General features: G+C 41.0%; 1 protein-coding gene across 1 annotated transcript in view; it reads right to left on the minus strand.

Annotated features, from left to right (window-relative positions):
• Positions 1-19,595, minus strand: part of WWTR1 (WW domain containing transcription regulator 1) — a 132,338-nt gene that overhangs the window by 36,800 nt on the left and 75,943 nt on the right. The window contains exon 3 of the mRNA XM_041734487.1: positions 16,206-16,342. Within this exon, the coding sequence (XP_041590421.1) occupies positions 16,206-16,342 (137 nt within the window). The remainder of the gene's footprint in view (positions 1-16,205; positions 16,343-19,595) is intronic.

The raw sequence follows: 19,595 nt of genomic DNA on the forward strand, positions 1-19,595 counted from the left end.
TCAGCGTCAAGAGTGTCTGAGTGCAGCTGTGGGTCTTTTCCTCTCTGTTTATGGGCCATACATGGCTTAACTCATGTGAACTGGCCAATGTCAGGTGTCACGCAGCTCTGTCTGATGGAAAACACATGTCTACCGAGGTAGGGAGAAAAACCCAGCCACAGTCCAGCCTTGACTCAGTCACGATACAAAGAAGAGGAAAAAAGGGCTGCAGACACGTCTCTTGCCCTTCTTGTGTCTCTCTTAGCTCCTGCCAACAATGAGCCGCTTGTTTCTCTTATTTCCCAGAAACAGTATTAGCCGTCCAACAAGGTCAGCAAAAAAAAAAAAAAAAAGAAAAAAAAGAAAAAGAAAGAAAGAAAGAGAAAGGGGAAAAAAAGCACTCTTCAGGGTGCATTTGGTTCCAAAAATCTGTAAAGTATTAAACCAAGAAGTTGTACTATCCCAACTTCACACTGAGCCTTTTATTCCAATTCTGGGTGAGAATAACCGCAAGGCAATTTCTCAGCCGGCGCGGTTGATAAGGACAGAGCTCTGGGGTTTGTGTGCATTCAGCCACCTTCCCGGCCTCACTGGGTCAAGCCTTAAAACCACTTCCAGGTGCCTCTGTATTTGACAGGTGGATCTTAGGTTTTCCAGATACCCCGTCTCCTCTGGTTTTCGACGGCTAACCCAAGCTGCATTAACTTTACAGAAAACCCTGAATTTTTAGGACCAGAAGATGATTTTCCTACTTGCTATCCCATCTACTCATCTACACAGCAAGGTAGTTGACAAACCAGTGTGCAAGGATCCAGGCAACTCTGCTCTCCTTGGTGTACGCGATGGAAATGCCCGTAACACTGGTTTTTATACTTTCCTAGCACATGTGTTACCTAGAATATATATTTTATTGACATTTAAAAGATTTAGACATCATTTTTCATCATTATAATACATCCAGAACAAGCCACATGTAATATGTCTAGAACAAATCGGGTTGCTGATTTCTTCTGGATCCTTCTGCTGTAAAGAAATCCTATTTCTTCTACCTAAAGCAGGACCACCATATGCTACTCAGATTCCATCTGATTTATGGGATGTCACAAGATTTATCAAAAATGGCCCGTGACAGGAAGCACATCTATGAACATAGCTAGTGAACGCAGGCAAATAACTTGAAAAAAAGGAAATTGGGCGCTTCACTGTTCTCCACAAAGTTATCTTTGTGTCTTTGAATTTAATTCAATGGCCTGGCAATAGCAAAACCAAAACTGTTTTATTATCTTCAGACAATAGGTGCACTTTTATCCTAGCAGGAAATGGAAACTCTGATTCATGCATTTATTTTCATTAGTCAGGAGAGAGTTTATTGTAGCTTTATATTGGTTCGCTTTCCTGAATGATTTTAAAACTACTCCAGGTGCGAAGTGTGGCAACCCAAGCAAAATAACAGAAAAGGAATCTACAGCTGTGTTCCACGAGAGGCAGAGAAAAAGTTGTCAGTGTGGAAGGCTAATTTTGCATCTGTTTTCTTTCTGTAATGTACCGTTTTAGTAAACATCTTTATTATTTAAAGAGCTCATACAACAGTCACTCCAAGAAATAGTGAAAGAACAATTATGAAATAGAACAAGCAATTAGAAATCAAACATGGAAAAATTATCAACCTCACAAGGAATCATAGAAATGCAAATGAAAATAAGAGCCATTTTTCAGCAATCAGATTAGCAAAAATAATGTGAGGCGGGTGGGTTATTTGCATCAGGCCAGGACTACTCAGTGGAAAAAACAAACAAACAAAAAAAGAATTTAACCAGGGGTAGCAGGATTAGGCAATCTGATAAAAATTTTATGTCAAATTTTGGGAATATATGCAAATTTTGAGGACTGTATCCCTAGATCTTATAAAATTGCTAGTGACACCCCCCCCCAAAAAAATTAATTACCTTTGAAATGAAAAAGTACCAAAGAATTAGTAATGGTAGTGGTTGGGTATTAGGACAAGAGTTGACGTTTTCTCTCCAGTGTTCTACAGTTCATTTAATTATTCACCCACTAAGTATCTGCTGAGCCCCAGCCAGGTACAAGGCACTATTTCCAGGTGCTAGAGGGAACAAGATGGAAAGGTCCTGGCCTTCTGAGAGGTTAGTCTAGTGGGAAGACAGATGATAAGGGCTTTGTACAAACAAATGTGGAACTATATTAGGCACAGAAATTAAGGGAGGCCTCTATGAGGAGGTGATGTGTGATCTAAGAAATCTGAATGAAGTGCAGAAATCCGGGTGGGGGCCATTCCAGGCCGAGGAACAGTAAATACACAATCCTAAGGTGGGAAGTTGCCTGTCCTGTGGGTCTGGAGTACTTGTGCAAAATAGGGTGGCCCACGTGGCTGAGGAGCAGAGTAGGAGGGGTGGGGACCAGGGCCCCGGGGCCTCATGGCTATGGCCAGCACTGCAGTTGACCTCAGTCCAGAGTGATAGACATCTCTTTTTGGCTCACTGCTCAGACTACATGGGAAACCACCAGAAAATGAAAAATTCTGAAGAAATTCAGAGAAGTTGTGGGGGTACCCTCCCTGAGATTAATGTCTCTGGGCTATTGTCTCTCGGCCCTGTGAAGTGTTCAGGACTACCTCTGAGGAAGAAGAGAATAAGCTTTAGAGGGGGGAGGTGGTCAGGGGAGATAGAAACCAGAGCAGCTCTGCTTTTAAAAAACTTACAAGAGGAGATTCTGATCCCGGGCAAAACAAAATAAGACCTGTATCTCTAAGTTTTATTTGGGAGGGCAGGCCAAGGGGGTTTTGTTCTCAAAAACAAATATAAATAAGACACACAGCAACAACAAACGGAGCTACAACTCTGGATTTTCCTAAGTTTATCCTGAATCAAACTGGGTCTGGGGTGTACCCTTGTTTGGGTCTTCAGGTATTCCTGACTGGTGCTGAGATCATGCCATGACCCAGGAAAGTCTCCAAGACTCTTGGTGTTCACTGTTGTGAGTTTTGAACACTGCCGCCTGGAGCAGTGTTCAGATCGCTTATGGGGAATTGAAGGGAGAACTCCCTCTTTGGTATCTATATATGGAAAAACTACATTTTTCCTCAACACCAGGTGAGGCTTGACCTCATAAATGCTTTGACTTCCATAAATGAACATGCCTTGCTCTTTGCGAGAGCCCCCAAATCTCAAAACCAAAATGCACATGCACCTCTAGCAACCACATAGGGCCTGGGGTATATACATTCTTCTTCCTGGCTTTACTATTTCCTCAGCCATGGTCTCCCTTTACCACAACTTAATTATTTGTGTGTATCCTTTCACATTATGCATTTATTTTGTAAGAGGCAATAACAGGGAATAAATGAATGCAGGCACCAGAGTTTCATTCTAAAACTTTACCTCTGTGTATCAGGGTATACAGACCGTTATTGGTTAATTTAAAAACGTTCCATGAAGCTAACTGAGCATGCTAGCAGTGACATTTGCTCATCGTCCCAAGAAGAAGGGTTCACTTGACCTAAGGCCACACCTTACAGAGACTCAGTGGAACAAAAAGGGTCTCATCATATTGCATTGTCTTTATAGAACATACTCAGTAGAGGAGCCAGTTGACCCAAGCAAACGCTGCTCTTCCCCCATCTTCCACACACACCACCTTAGCCAAGGGATCAAAGCCAACATCTCCCAGATTGGGGCAAACTGACATCATGTGCCTCCTGATAGAGGAGACATTGAGAAGAAGACATCATCACTTCTGTGGCATTCCTGCCAAAAATGTATAACCTAAATCTAAACCATGAGGAAACACCAGACAAATCCAAATTAAAAAACAATCTACAAAATAACTGGCCTATACTCTTCCAAAATGTCACGATCCAAAAACATGGGGGGCGGGGACGCCCAGGAATCATTCCAGGTGAAAACAGATTAAATAAACAGGACAACTAAACGTAGTGCATGGTCCGTCATAGATCCTGGACCACAAACCAAAACTAAAATAGCCGAAAGGGACATTGTGGTGGCAAATGAAGAAATTTGCAAACACGGATGTGGATTAGACAATAATATTTGTCCCAATGTTAAATTTCCTGATCTGGATACCTATACTGTGCTTATGTAAGAACATACCCTTTTAGAAAATAACAGTCTGAAGTATTGAGGGATAAAAGAGCATGCATGAGGTCTCCAACTTAATCTCAAAAGGTTCAGGAAAAAAAAAATGAAAGGAAAAGATATATGAACATACAGAGAAAGTGAGATAAGCAAATGTGGCGAATCATAAACAATTAACAAAGGCAAATCTGGACAAAGGGTATATGGGAGTTCCTTGTACTGGAAACTCTTCTGTAAGTTTAAGATTATTTGAAAATAAAAAGTAATGTATTAAAAAAAAAAAAAAAAACAAGAAAAACAAGAAAAACTTCCCTATCCACACCCTAAACTCCCTGGAGACTGAAAAATCTCAGTCTGGCAGGATCAGGAGAAACTGCGTCACGTATGGGCCATTGTATAGTAACATTTTTATCTTTGAGGAACAACCCCCTCCCCCCAAATAAACAATGGTTTTGAGAACTGACCAGGGTTTGAAGGGGAGAGAACCCCAGTTGTCACAGGTGCTAAGGATTCTAAGACTTCACACCCACTGTTCCTCCCAGCTCCCCACCCCCACGCCAGATCCCAACTGTTACTTAGAAATAACTGAGTGAAGTTTGTCAGGAGGCACCGACTTCCGGTTGTAAAATAAATTAGTCATGGGATGTAATGTACAGTTAGCAGTAGTGTATCACATATTTGAACATGGCTATCAGAGTACATCTCGATTGTCCTCATCACAAGAAAAAGAATTTTGTGACTGTGTGGTGACGATGTTAACGATTTACAGTGGTGAGCATTTCCCAACATGCACCTGTATCAAATCATCACGTCCTACCACTGAAACTAATGTAACGCTATGTCAATTCTAGCTCAAGTTTTTGGAAAAGGGGGGTTTCAAACCCTCCCCCCCTTTTTTTTTGTTAAAAAAAAAAAAACCAAGACAGCTGGGAAGGCAGGATGAGGAATTGCTCTATGGGACTGGTCAGAACAGTCTTACAGAAGAAACATTCTGGACAACCGTACCTGACAACAGGACACCGGACTTTAAAGAATTAAGTTTGCTTCGGAGGGGAATCTGAGCCCTAAGAGTTAACTGACTGTACAGCTTGAGGCCCTTGACTTTCCAGAGTTGGAGCTGGAGGAGTTATTCCACGTTGGCCTTCTTGACAGATGAAAAACTGGACAATCGCAAAGGGCAGAGTTGGGTCTGGAGAAGGCACTAGCAAAGGCAGATATGGAAGTATGTCTCCGGAAGAAACGTGTCAGGCCAAAGCCAGGTATTTTAATACAGTTTGGGCCCTGGGACTCCCTCAAATTGCAGGGAAAATGAGTTTTGTGTTTAAAACTAGGGCAGAGACAGAGGAGAAGACCATGCACAAAAGACTGAGACATGCTGCAGACTGGAGAAGTGAGGTCTCCAGTGGAATATCCTTCGACGGCAGCGTCTCAGGCCATACAGATAGACCAACTACAGAAGCAAGGAGCTCAGAAGCCTTCCCATTTGTGGCTGCTCTGAGTGTTCATTTTATTAGGATGGGCTGATCCAATTCCACTTGGGGAGCGATTAGAGTTCCATTCTAATTAATTCAGGCATTCCAGCAGTTGACAGAAGTAGAAAAGGAATATTTTTCTTGATATTTGAAGTGTGAGCTTTGAAGCAGCTAAATGAAAGTTTTGTGAGCCAGGACGAAGTCACCCACATTAAACAATATTTTTTACTTTATTTTCTTCCAGCCCTGCAAATCTGTAACTCTTGGCAGAACTGAAAACTCACAACTCGATCTTCACTGGTGTCTGAGAAATAGAATACTGGAAAGGAAAAGGACTAAAATAATATGGAATGAAATGCATGACATGTACTGGGAAGCAAAATAACTTCAAATGAAACTTCCATTTATGGCTTAGTCAAAAACATATGGATATGCAAGCTGAAAAACAGAGCTGGTTGGGAACACTAGGTGCCTGGTGAAAAATACACTTTTTATGACAACCTTAAATCATTCATTGCACAAGAAAGTAGCGCCCCAAACAAATCCCCACCCCCCAACCCCACCCCCTGCAACACACCTGGTGAATCTGCAATTACTTGTTTCCTTTGATAAAAGCAAACCATGTCAAAATTGTACTTCTTAAGGAATTCCTATACTTCACTAACAAACATTCCAAAGAACCTGGAAGAAAGGAGAAAGCTAAAGGAAGGCACAAAAATTTACGTACAAGAGTATTGACTGCAACATCATTTATTAACAGTAGAAAAATAGCATCAACCTGTAGGTCTCTCTATAGAAGAACTGGATAAATAAATTATAGTATAGTCCCCTATAGGATATTGTAGGGGGTTTGCAAACAGAAATATGCTCAAGTCCATTCATAAACAATGAGAATCCAGTCTGTACCTATCAGAATTATAAAGACTAAAATGTCTGATAATGGACACCACTGGCCAGAGTAGGAGGAAAGGAACATTTTGATGCACTGTTGGGACTGGTGTTAAATGACATAACCTTTTTGGAGGGCAATAGAACATCTATTAGAACTTCAAATGCACATAATTTTTAGATCCAGGAAGTCTACTTCTGCAAAATGACCTTATTCGTTAACAGCATAAGGCACGAAGATTTACGTACAGGGATGCATATTGTAGCACAGCTTAATAACTGTACAATCAAAAAGGAATCTAAATACCCAGTATAAGGGACTGTTTAAATAAATTTGGTACATCAATAGAGTGGAATATTACATAATCCTGGCAAAGAATGAATACATCCCTAAGTATGAATTTAGAAAGCTCTCTAGGATATGTTAAGTTTAAAAAAGACATATACACCCAAGCAAACATATGTATGTAGAGTATTTCTAGAACACTCAGGAAGCCAGTAGCAATGTTTTTGAGGAAGAGGAGAGAAAGGCTGGGGGTCTCGGTGTGAAAGAGACTTACTTCCCATGAATAGTCTTTGGAACTGTTTGAATTTTTTGTCGTGTGTGTGTTACTTTTCTAATAAAAACAGCTAATCAAAAATTATTGTAGACAAATATTAATGGAAATGGAAAGATGCTCATGACATGCTAAATGGAAAAGCTGGCTACAAAAAAAAAGAATATAGAAGGTTTTCCAACCTTTTTTGTTCACATTTATATTGAAAAAAGACAAATATATGAGAAAATGTTAGTGTGGTTTTGATTGATCAGATTACAATGTTTTGGTTTTTTTTTAATTTTCTCATTTTTTGCTGATCAGCTGTTCTAGGATGACCAAATAGTAATTATAGAATATGGGGGGGGATTTTTGAATCTTGTTGCCTCAAATATGTTTAGGATCTTATCTTTTCCTGCCTTCTTTTTAAACCAAGGAGAGGAGGTGATCTTCCTCTCCTCAGCCCTTAATGAGAAAAGACCATGAAGGCCTTTGTTTTCTTGGCTTCTCTTACAGTATTATTTTGCTGACTTCATCACAGAGAATTATTCAGAGTCAAGCATGGTGGAACAGCTGTCCCTGACCACCAGCAACTGCAAAACACCCAGGGAATAAATTTAGACTTCCAGAAAGGAAGAAGAAATCAATCTTCCAGTTGATATGGGGTGGGAGACGTGATGATCACACACAGGCCGGGACACCACCAGGCGCCCCAACGAGGAGATGAAAGAAGAGTGTCCAAATGTCACTCAGCACTTATTAATTTGGAACAAGTGGCCAAAGGACAAACCATCCCAGAATCCCTTCACCTCCAACTAGCTGGGTGAAATTCCCTACAACAAGGAAGTTCCTGAGGGCATACTATTGGAAGTCAGCCAGCAGATACTATTAAAACTGTCATAATGATTTCTTAAACTCTCAACAAAGGCCCACAGCTTGGTGAAGAAATTAGAATCCATCGAAAATAAGTAAAGAAGGGAGGTAGTACACACAAAGAAGGGACTTAAGAAAAGCCTGGCCTGGCCTCTACCTCCTTCCCAAGAGGCTCTGCTCCTCTCTGGGGTATGGGGTGCCTCTCTGGCATTTTTCAGCAGTTTAGGCCTGCAATGGCCTGATTCTCTGGTCAACTCTCAGCAAGCAAAGTTCAAGGTGAGCTTACACACTTACCATGTGAATTTAGACAATATAGTGCAATAACCTGGATCTTAAACTGCAAAGTTTCCCTTGTTTTTTTGAAGTTTATTTGGTATGACTGGGGTCAAAACTTTCTGGAAAGTGGCCTCAGCGATCATGCACCCAATGTTCACCCGTGCATCAGCACTAACAAGTGCCGAAATGACAAATGCCAATGCCATAATAATAAATGTCTACTTTGGACAAAGAAGCCAGTCAAAAAGCTGGCGAGCACGTTCAGAGTTCTTTTCAGATACCTCAAGTTAAAGAATGCATAGCCTAAGGGAGTTTTTGCCATTGACTATGATGGCTTTCTCAAATCACTGTGCTAAAAAAAAAACACATAATCTTGCTGCAGCTCCTACACCTGGCTGATGACCAGTGTCAACTGGGCACTTGAAGAAAACACTCATTCCAAGACCCCAACTGACACCATCTGAAACAGGATTTCCTAGAGGTGGGGGCCTAGACATTATTCCAGCAGCAGCCTAACACTGTTAAGGAGCAATCACATGACTGGATCCTGACGATGTACGGTTAACAAATGCCCCAAAGGATCTTACCCCATGCTAGATGTGGATCCCCACCGGGAGAAACCTTGATCTTAGAGACTAGAGAATAACTTGTTTGCCACTGGCAAATTCAGTCAACTGCAGAAGTTTGAAGATTCATGGTATTGTCTGGACTGCACATGGGGCCTGCTTCCTTCTTCCCAACACCCCTTCCTCCTCTCCTTCTATAAAAAGCTCAAGACATCAACTGGTTCTCCTTTTTTTTTTTTTCTTTTAGGAAAAAAGTAAAAGGAGTATAACCACATCACAGAGAAAATAAAGGGAATCACTCCCAGTCAAAAAAGCTTACTGTAAATCACTATTAACATTCAAAAATACGTAATTGACTTACTTAACACATTAACTCTACAAAGTGGTGCACCTGTGATACATAATGCACTTGGCTGGGGGCTAGAAATACACAGATGGAGAGCAAAGTCTGTGGGAAAGGAGAAGCTAAAGAGTCTTTTTTTAAAAAACAAAATTATAGTCATAGCACAAATAATTTTTTCTGCTTCATAAAATTAGACTGAAATAATAAAGTTCTCCGTATGCCACATAGCCCTATAACTATTATTTTAATGGTTACAAATATATTTATCATTGTGTTGCATAACCCATCTTTGTGTGCACGATTTTCCAAAGTGCTTTTGGGCATATACACAGGAATTTGATCTTGGAGAATATTTTCTTAGGAAAATGTGGCATCAAACATTTTTCATGGCTCTTAAGACTTCCTATCAAAGAGATTTTCCACCTAAATTTCTAAGTTTCACGTAATAAAGTCTACAAGCATTTACCACCTCATCTTACTTCATCCAGACAAATGAATACAGTTGACCATTGAACAATATGGGTTTGAACTGCATGGGTCCAATTAAACACCAATGTTTTTACAGAATAGTACTGTAAATGTATTTTCTCTTGTGATTTTCTTAACAGTTTCTCTTCTCTAGCTTACTTTTATTGTAAGAATACAGTAATATACATATAACATACAACATATGTGTTAGTTGACTGTATTAACAGGAAGGCTTTGGGTCAAGAGTAGGCTATTAAGTTTTTGGGGAATCAAAGTTATGTGTGGCTTTTTGACGGTGCAGGGGTCTGTTCCCCAACCCCTTGCGTTGTTCAAGAGTTAACTGTTCAGATCTGGGTAAGAGATTCATCCACATTAAGATAAATGGAATATACACATGGAAACCCCAAATTAATTTCTTTATATACTATTACATCTCACTTTATTGCATGAGAGGAATTGAATCAGTTGATTTAATGTTTTTAGCTCCCATTTCATAGATCTTTAGAAGCCTTCAAAGAAGAAAAAAAAACTGCAATGAATCTCTTTTTGGAAATTCCAAAGAACAGTCTTCAATAATGTTGCTTAGATAGAGTGAATTTTGACAACTGATAGCTTCCTGCAAATCCAAGATGAAAATAATGATTTCTACAGTATTTAGAAAACTGTTTCTCCTTTTTCTAACCAAGGGGAGAAAAAAAGGCTTTTTAACCAGAACCCCCGCCCTTTTTCCCCGTGCCTACCAGTCTTCCTTCCCTGCCATATCCACCCACTTTCTATCACCACATTCCTACCAACATCCTGTCACTCAATTTCCCCCTCCTGTAAAGTTGTGACGCTTTTTCAGTTTGTCTTTGGGTTTGTGTGTGTGTGTGTGCTTAAGCACCTCATGCTAATTTATGCTGCAGAAACACAAAGTTCAAAAAGTAGAGAGAATATCCGAGCTGGAAAAATCCCAGTAGCTAGATGTGTCTGCCACAAACTCACCACAGAAATTGGATTAGAAAAAAAACAAAACAAAACAAACCATTGGAAAAAGAATTTTAAAAGATAGCCTACGTATAAACCTGGCTTTTAGCAAACCTTAGCATCTGTGTTTTAAGCAACACTGGGTTGCAGCGTCCCTTAGCTATTTTATTCGCTTTTGATAAAATGTTTTTAAGTGCTTTGTGCACTTCCTAGAGGGAATAAGCCAACTTACCAAACTGAGCACAGACAAGATTTTCCATCTTGTCTTGAAAAGCACGCCCTGCAAAAAAGAAAAACACACACACACACATGTGTTTATAATTTGAAGTACAGATTAAGACAGACCTGGAGGACTTAGACTCTGGCCTGGTGGACGGCACATCTTCAAAGGGGAAAGTGTGCGTGCGTGCGTGTGTGTGTGTGTGATATTTTTAAAATTCCTATAGCATTAAAAATACTCTCTGGCTGCACTTTACCAAAAGTTTCTGAACCAGCTAGGGCTGGCAGTCTGGTGAGGTTGTTATACAGGCTTTATTTTTCCTGTTCTGTCTGGGAGGATACTGGCACCCCAGGTCGGGGCCTCATTCCAACAAAGAGGTCTGTTAATGTGTGACAGGAGCCCAGCACACCATGGTTTATGATCACTAGGATTATCACCAAAAGGGCAAAATTGCATGTCACTTTCTCTTGGCAATAACATTTTAAAACGCGGGGATATTTTAGGTTGCTGCATGATTTCAGTATTTGTGTGCTGAGAAATGGGAAAACCTTGCCACCGGCACACTTGCAGGGGCGGAAATGTCCTTCACGTGGAACTTGAGTGTGCCTGCTTGTCACAGACGCCCTGTTAATAATCTGATGGGGAAAGAGCTGGGTCGGAGCACGTGCCTCTTCATCATCTCCTCCCGACTGCTGTCTGTCTGTCCTCTGCAAACGTATTTTTGCAATATAGAAGCAAAAGTGCCCAAATGGATACAAGTTATAGGAAGCACGTCTATCTGAGACTGCACACCACAAACTCTTCACACACACACCCCCCAAAGGACACAGGGGCCAGAAAAGTGAGGAAAAAAATCAGGCTACCAGGTGGGGATCCTGAGGTCCTGGGATCGAATCCCGCACCAGGCTCCCCTGCAGGGAGCCTGTGTCTCCCTCTGCCTATGCCTCTGCCTCTCTGTGTGTCTCAAAAATCTTTAAAAAAAAAAAATAAAAAATAAATAAAATAAAAAATATAAAGAAACCTTTGGTGGCTTTCTATAGGCCAAGTACCTAAGTACCCAAGACAATGTTTGGGAGATAGGCATCACAGCAGCTGGGTATGTTTGCTGTCATTATCACCACTTTACAAAGAAGGCAAAGGAGACCAAGAGAGGGTGATAACAAACAAAACTAGTCAATGTCTAACCCAAGAGAAACTCAACTCTGACCCCAAACTCTTCCCATCAACCACTATACAAAAAGGCGCCCAGCCTCTACCCTACCCCCCTCACTTCCCTAACACCCTAACTGATTTCCTTAACAGGCCTTATTCCCACCCACCCACCCCCTTTTTTTTCCTGTTTGTTTCATTTTTTCCCCCTTCAAAAAAATTCAGTAAGTGTTAATACTGGTTAATGAGACCAGCGAGCCAATTCAAAGATACAAGGTCCAACCCGGTTTGTATTATGAAACAAACAAAAAGGTTCATGTTATGGAAAAAAAAAAATCAACTTTCACACGTACATTTTCCCCCTTCACTATTACATAAAAGCGAGGGCTCTAAGCAAGTTGTCGGCCCCAAGCTTCCACCCAGAAATCATCTCCCCTCAACTCCTGAAGCTCTCCAATGTCTTCCTTTCTTCTTCCATTCACTGGGCATTTCTGGGGATTGAGACACTAAGGTCACCAATCTGCTCAAACAGAATCAAGTGGGACAAAACCTGACAGAAAATCTGATTTGGCAAACACAAAAACAAAAATTTCAGTTAAAAACTAGACCAAGCCAGAGATGGGTCTTTGAAATAAAAAATTTTAAAAGGGACAGAGGGGTAGGCGCCTGGGTGACTCAGTGGTTGAGCATCTGCCTTCGGCTCAGGTCATGATTGATCCTAGGGTCCTGGGATCAAGTCCCGCATCGGGCTTCCTGCAGGGACCCCGCTTCTCTCTCTGCTTGTGTCGCTGCCTCTCTCTGTGTGTCTCCCATGAATAAATATTTTTTTAAAAAAACCAACAACCTTTTTTTTTTTTTGCATTTTTCCCCTGCAGAGTCTATTTCATTTTACTTGGGCATTTGAAAAGTTAGTTGAGTTTAGAGATACAAACGGATCTGCAGTCCTACATAGATGGTTTTTCACTGGATGCTGATGCAGCCCGACAAAAGTTTACTCCACTTTACAAGTCACTTGCTTCGGGACACCTTTAAGTGACAGGTCTCTTCTCTGCCAATTAAAATATGACTTAACTTGCAAGCTACATTTCAGGAATAGACGCACTGAAAAAATCAGATATTCACGGAGAAGCTTCTCCTGGGGGGAGGGGAACGCACTGAAACATTTCCACCAGAGGGCACTACATTCATTGAAAGTAATAAACATTGTTCCTAATTTAAAGAGCTTCGCGCTCTAACCCGCCCCAAATAACTTTTTTTTTCCTTAAGAGCTTTTATGATGAACAATGAAATTATCTTCAAATATAACATGGAATTAAATATAAAACTTTCTCCCCACTAAGAATAACGTTAATAATAAGAATAAAACAATGACGGCTTGCTATGTGCCAGGCATCAGATCTACGTACTTGACATAGATAAACTCACATAATCTCTTCGTGCTATAATAATAATCTTCATTTTACATATAGGGAAACTAAGGCAAAATTAGTTTATTATTAATTAACAGAGTCACCAAGCTAAGTAATGGGCAAAGCCAGGTTTCAAATTCTGACAGTCTGATTCCCAAAATCCATGAACCCAATCTAGTAAAACACAGAATCCCAATAAGAGGATTTATTTCTGAAAGTAGTGATAGCATAGATTATATCACGGCCCTAGAAATATAGAAAATTAGCCTATAAAAGATACTAATTTTAATCATCTTGTAATACTATTATTAGTCGTATTTTGACATTTTCACATGTACATAAATACCTCCCTGTGAAGGAGACATATCACTTAAGTTCACTTAGCTACAGCCAATGAAAAGACCAAAATTCAGATTTAAGAAGTAGAAGGATCTGCTCTTCATGGTTTTAAAAATTGATAATAACGCGAGATAATGAGATGAGCACTGGGTGTTGTACTTTATGTCGGCAAACTAAATTTAAAGAAACAAGAAAAAAAAGGATATGCGATTTAAACTGACCTTCCAAGTATGTACTGATGTATCTAAGCAAATAAAACAAAATTGAAAAATAATTGATAATAGATAGTATACACTATGGAGAGAGCTATAGATTGAAATAACATATTCTGAATAAATCACTTATTATGAGGACCACACTGTGACCCTCTAAATCATCCCCAGTCTTTGGTGGTATTGGCATTCCCTGTTACATGTCTATCCTTGGGATACATCTGTGATTTGCCATAGGCTAGCAACAAATACTCAAATACTGTGAGGGAAAAAACCGGAAATGTGTTGAGAAATTTACTGCTTCAACTGATTTGAAATCTGGAAAGTAAGGTATTTTAACTCAGCAATAGGTAAATATGTTTCCAACATTCAGATCACAGTTTCTTGAGATATCCTTTACCGGCAATGGTGCTTTTGCAGGGAGGGAGGTGGAGCACAAGCGCAGACGGATTCACAAATGCCTTCAATGCTGAGTTTCAAGCATTCAAGTTTCCTTTTAATTTAATTACTCCACTTTGTACTTATTGCACAATTTTTAAAAATGAAGGCAAGTACATAAAACAGCATAAACAAGGATATTCATTCTAGTATTGTATGTACTAGCAACACACTAGTCACAACCTAGATATCCATCAGATGGGGTCCGCCAGTTAAATACGCTAATTATGGCATATCATTATGTTGAGGCTATGAGGAAATCTTTTTTTTTTTTTTTTTTATGAGGAAATCTTTTTTTTTTTTTTTTTTATGAGGAAATCTTTTAAAAGAATAAAGCAGCTCTGTGTGTACAGATATTACAGCAGACAAGGCAAGGGACAGAACAGTAGGTAGAGTGTGCTAGCACTCATGTGAAGAAACACAAATCCATGACCAAGAAAGCACTAGAGGACTCCAGGAATGGGGATCCGAGAAAGACTTACTTTTTGAACAATGCTTTGAAAAAGTGTTTTAATTTTTTTAACCGAGTCCATGAAAGACTTTTTCCCCCCAATTATAATGAATTATAAAATTAAAGTTAATACTTTAATAATCAACCTTTAGAATTGTTGATGAAAATTAAATGGCTAAAAGAAACCTCGAAACTAGTCTAATGCTACCTAATTTGTGGTTTCTTTACTACACTTGCAACTGTTTTCTATTTGAGCTCTTATATATTTGGGACAAATGAGTCATGGGAAGTTTTGGTTTACCACTGCTGGTAGAAGCATTGGTACCATTTTCCTTGATCTGCCTCTTAGATATGGGACACCACAGAGTTACTCCAAGTCGCTTGCTTTTGGATATATTTTACATCTGCAAGCTTTAAAATGGCAGATCCAGACTTCCTGGAAGAACAGACAATATATTTACTTGAGGCTGACTCGGGTTTACTTGAGTTCATACTCACTTTGGCTAAGTCACAGTATGAGGGAAGGTGTCTGGGAATAATGCTTCCATTTTTATCCTGTTCATTCCCTGAAAAATCCAACAGGAGATTCTTTTCACTCTAAAATTAACTATTCTGTGTATAAAGCAGTATCTGGATATCTGATCTTAAATGGAAATGTTATCTGAAAGTTTATCCTTTATAAAACTTTAAAAGTACCCTTTCTTCTTAGCCTTTGTGTGTGTGCCTGGACTGACAACAGAGGCTGGTTAGTAACGTCGCGGCAGTGTCTTAATTCACATCTGATTTCTTTAGCGGGCAGAGTTTTAGTTCCTCTTTATAAAGGCAATGAGCAGAAAATAATCTCTTCTCAATTCTAAAATCACATTTAAACATTCTCAGTGAGGTGAAGAGTGAACTACAGTGTCCTGAGGTAGGCATCTCGAGAAGCCTCGCGCAGATTAGGTAAAGGCTGAATGCCTTCCAAACCAGGGCAGGCTCAGTTCAAACTCCAAACGCAAGCTGTGTGACCTTAAAAAATCTTCCTACTCCATAAAATGGGAATGCTATCATTTCTTGTAGGGTTGTGGTGAGTTGAATGAGATAAGGCATGAAAGCACCCAGCCTGGTGTCAGTCGCACATGATGCAAAATAATCGTAATAAAAGAAGGAAGGAATGGGATGAGAGGTCAGAATTGCACCTCTGCAAGTCTTCAGGACTAAATTCACAGAATCGGGGATAGACTGGATGAAATGAGTGATTTTTTAAAAAGTTTTTTTTTTTTTTCCAAAAAACTCCAATTGAGGCAATTGAAGGAGACATGGAAACTGTAGGGTGAACCCAGGTAGCAATACCATAACCAGGTAGCAAAGGCGCCAAGAAAAAAAGGCAAAGGTGACAGAAGGGTAATGCGCCCAAGAACCATCTGGATGCACAAGCAGACACCGAGACAGCCAGAGCTGCTTCCGAGCTCCAGAGCCCCTTGGCTAAATACTTGTTCATTCAGTCCACCTGGAAGCTTTGGGCTTACCGAGATTCGGCTGCGACACGGCCATGGACCTCTGGGATGCTGGGGTGGAAGTGGCAGCAGGGTGGAGGTTCATAGGATTCAGGGACTGATTCATCGCCTTCCTAGGGTCTTGCCATGTGGTGATTTTTTCTATGTGACTAAAAGAAGGAAAACAATTATCTTTTTAATTGTCAGCGTGATTATCATTATCACCATCACCAATAACAGCGCAAGAGTTAAATGACACTGGCTCTTCTTCCTTAGGACCTGCTGACAAAGGGCTGACACATTGTGTTTGTTTCCACCCAAGGTCACACTTGCCCACATAGCCCTCCATTCAAGGGCCCCAGCAGGGACTCTCTGAATACCACCCCAGGACTTAGTTGTCCCAGCCTCCCCAAAAAACCCTCTTAAAGGTTTTCTGCGTCACCAGTGTATCTCCTCCCGGACAAAGAGTCTTTGCTTCCCAGCTCCTCAGGTGCTTCCCCACCATGCAGTCACTGGGATGCCATGGTGTGAACTCCTCCCCCAAAGCAGGACTGAGCTCTCCTGCCCCACCAGCCCTCCCACACTCCCAGGCTCACATAATTGACATAATGAGGACACCTCTGCGGATCTCAGCCAAAGACAGAGCTCTTGACACCAACCCGTAAACATGACATTACTGAGCTCTTACTAAGAGCAAGGAAGGCCCTGTGAGGGTCACACAGGTAAGACATGCAACCCTCAAGAACCTTACGTTCCACCCAACAAGGTAACAACGGTGTAGCTAGAGGACAGAGTAGCAGGAAGATAGGCAAGCGCCAGATATGTGGAGAAACCCAAATGTCAAGGCATGAAGGCTTCTGCAGGGAAAAACATGATTAAACTTTCACTACACACAACTTCCAGGATTTGTCACTGTGACTTAATCTCAGAGAAACTGGCACAATATAAGCTTCTGCCCAGAGTTTCCGTATGTCCTTAGAAAGATGGGCAGGACCTCCAGCTTTGTCTTCCTCCTCCCAAACCACATCATAAATCATTCCTGGCGCCTTCTATATCCATGCCATCAACTCCTTTCTGAGATTTTATTATATTTTTCTTTTAAAGATGAGCATGTTCATCTGGTGCCATAACTTTGTTTTATGAACTGTTATCGGAGTTCTTCCTAGATTCCTACACAACAAACCCTGATAACGAAATTGAATGCTGTCAGCCTTTTGTTCTAGGTCTTGCAACTAGGTTTGCCTCTCTCAAAGCAACTGTGGCTGTCAACCTCCACACTTAAGAGACCCTCTTAGGTCCACCTGAAAAGGAGCGTTCTTTGGTTAACCACACCTTAATTTTGAATAACAATAGCCTCCTTTGAATCCTTGTTAGCATAGCAAGACACTATTATAATCCTTAAATTTAATCCTAAATCAGTGCAATTCCTCCCCGCCCCCAATGCCCAATGGAATTGTATTTGTCTTTTCTTCTGCATCTGTTTCCTCGCATTTGAATGCTGCCACTGCTAAACTTCTTCAGATTTCTTTACCCCATACAGCAAGTTATTGCCACAGAGAACTGCCTTGAGTGAACACTTGGATGTTTTCCCAAGAAGGCCTTTAAATGAGTGTGATTTTAAATAAATAAATAAATAAATAAATAAATAAATAAATAAATGTGATTTAAAAAGAAAAGTCAGGCTTGGTAAAGGAAGCATAATTAAGTTTAACTGTTGAGTTTCCATACTGTAAAAACATCAAGTCTTCAAAACATAATAAAAAATGAACTGGGAGGAATAAAAATGTTAAAACCAGGACTGTCTTGTTAAGAACAACCCAAAAAGATGGGGAAAGACAACTAAAGAGATGAGAAACACTTGACTCAAGCACAAAGAGATGAAAGAGAAAGAAACAATGGTCTTAGTTACACCTTCAGTTTAACAATCAAATTCTGTTGAAAGCTTTCATAAAACCGTTTGGTCAACTTCTGGTCAAGTGGAAACTCATCACCAACCTCAGGGGCTTTGTCAAAGCCCTTCAAAGTGAGGAACCAATTGATGAGGATGTCAGAGTTAAGTAAACTCCCTTTATCAAAGTAATCAGAGCTAAGAAACCCTCTGACCAACCATTCCTTCAGGTGCCACACGATGAAAACATGTTTTCCAAGGTAGGGACGTCCTGCGTACTTTCCACAACGGTACCAGAAGGAAAGGAATCTTTCTCTCTTTCCTGAACCTTCCTTAGACGCTCTGATACCGAGGATCTGGATGCTGCACCAGAGGCAGCAGGGGCACAGGCAGGGTGAGAGAGAGTTGATGCACATCGTGTGGTGGAAGACATCTAAGGTCACTACTGTGGTCACACATGCAGGTAGGAAGGACTCAGGAGCCGGAATGATGTGTTCCCAAAAGCTGGTCCCCATTCTCCTCTCCCATTCTGAACTAGTGGGTTGTTCGAATCTGGGGAGAGTAAAAAGGCCCGCACCCCCAAGTGGTAAATGAGCCCAGCTTGCCTAAGGGCTGTCGCCACAGCTGGCCAGCCTCCATCCCCTGGAACAGAGCGCTGGGGCTTTCTGGGAGGACACTCGGGGCCCCATCCCAGAGAGGTCTGACCCCAAAGAGGTGCGACTCAGCCGTGGCTTAGTCCAAGTCCAAGAGCTCCCCCAGGACCGTGGGAGCCTCCTCGGCCCACCCTTCAAACCCCATGCCCAGCCAACGCTTTTACAGGAGTTCTGTTCCCAGCAGATCTGTTAATTAAAAGTGTCACTCACGGTATTCCCCAAAGACTAGAGTACAAGAGGGAGCCTCAAGTGAGCAGTTCTCATTGCTCGGAAACAGCCCTGAGAAGAAAGCCACTCGAATTCCCAGCCTCTTGCAGGCCCACCAGTCGCCCCCACACCAGCTCTGCCCTAAAGCTCGGCTTCTGTGATGTCCAGGGTGGCTCCCAGTCCAAAAGCAAAAGCAAGGCCTTTGCTCACAAGAACTTAATACATCGCTGATGATTTGATCTGAAAGCTACATTCTGCTGTTGTTCAAATCATTTAGCTCCTGTCACCCGGTTCCCGAAGGCAGGCTAAGCCACCGGCCCTTTCACACTGCTGTCTCATCTCCGCTCCCTCTGAGTTACTGACTCATTTCCTTTCTCGGATTTCTCAGTGTAACCTTACTGTCTGCCAGGACCCGCAGTTGAGCTGGATTAATCCCCACTTCCCTGCTACTCCCACCTCTTTCCTGATTTCACTCCCTTGCTGCCGCGTCTTACTTCAACCAAATGTCTCTGCTGTTTTTCAAAGTCTAATCTCTCCTGAAAATTTATATATATCAATACATATATATGTATATATATATATATATGTATTGATATAATCTACCTACCTATGTGTCTCCGCTGACTACATATACTGTACAGTCCTCAGAAAATTGGAACAAAATGGGGAAAAAGA

This window comes from Vulpes lagopus, chromosome 19 (assembly GCF_018345385.1).
Source record: "Vulpes lagopus strain Blue_001 chromosome 19, ASM1834538v1, whole genome shotgun sequence".
Taxonomy (NCBI): domain Eukaryota; kingdom Metazoa; phylum Chordata; class Mammalia; order Carnivora; family Canidae; genus Vulpes; species Vulpes lagopus.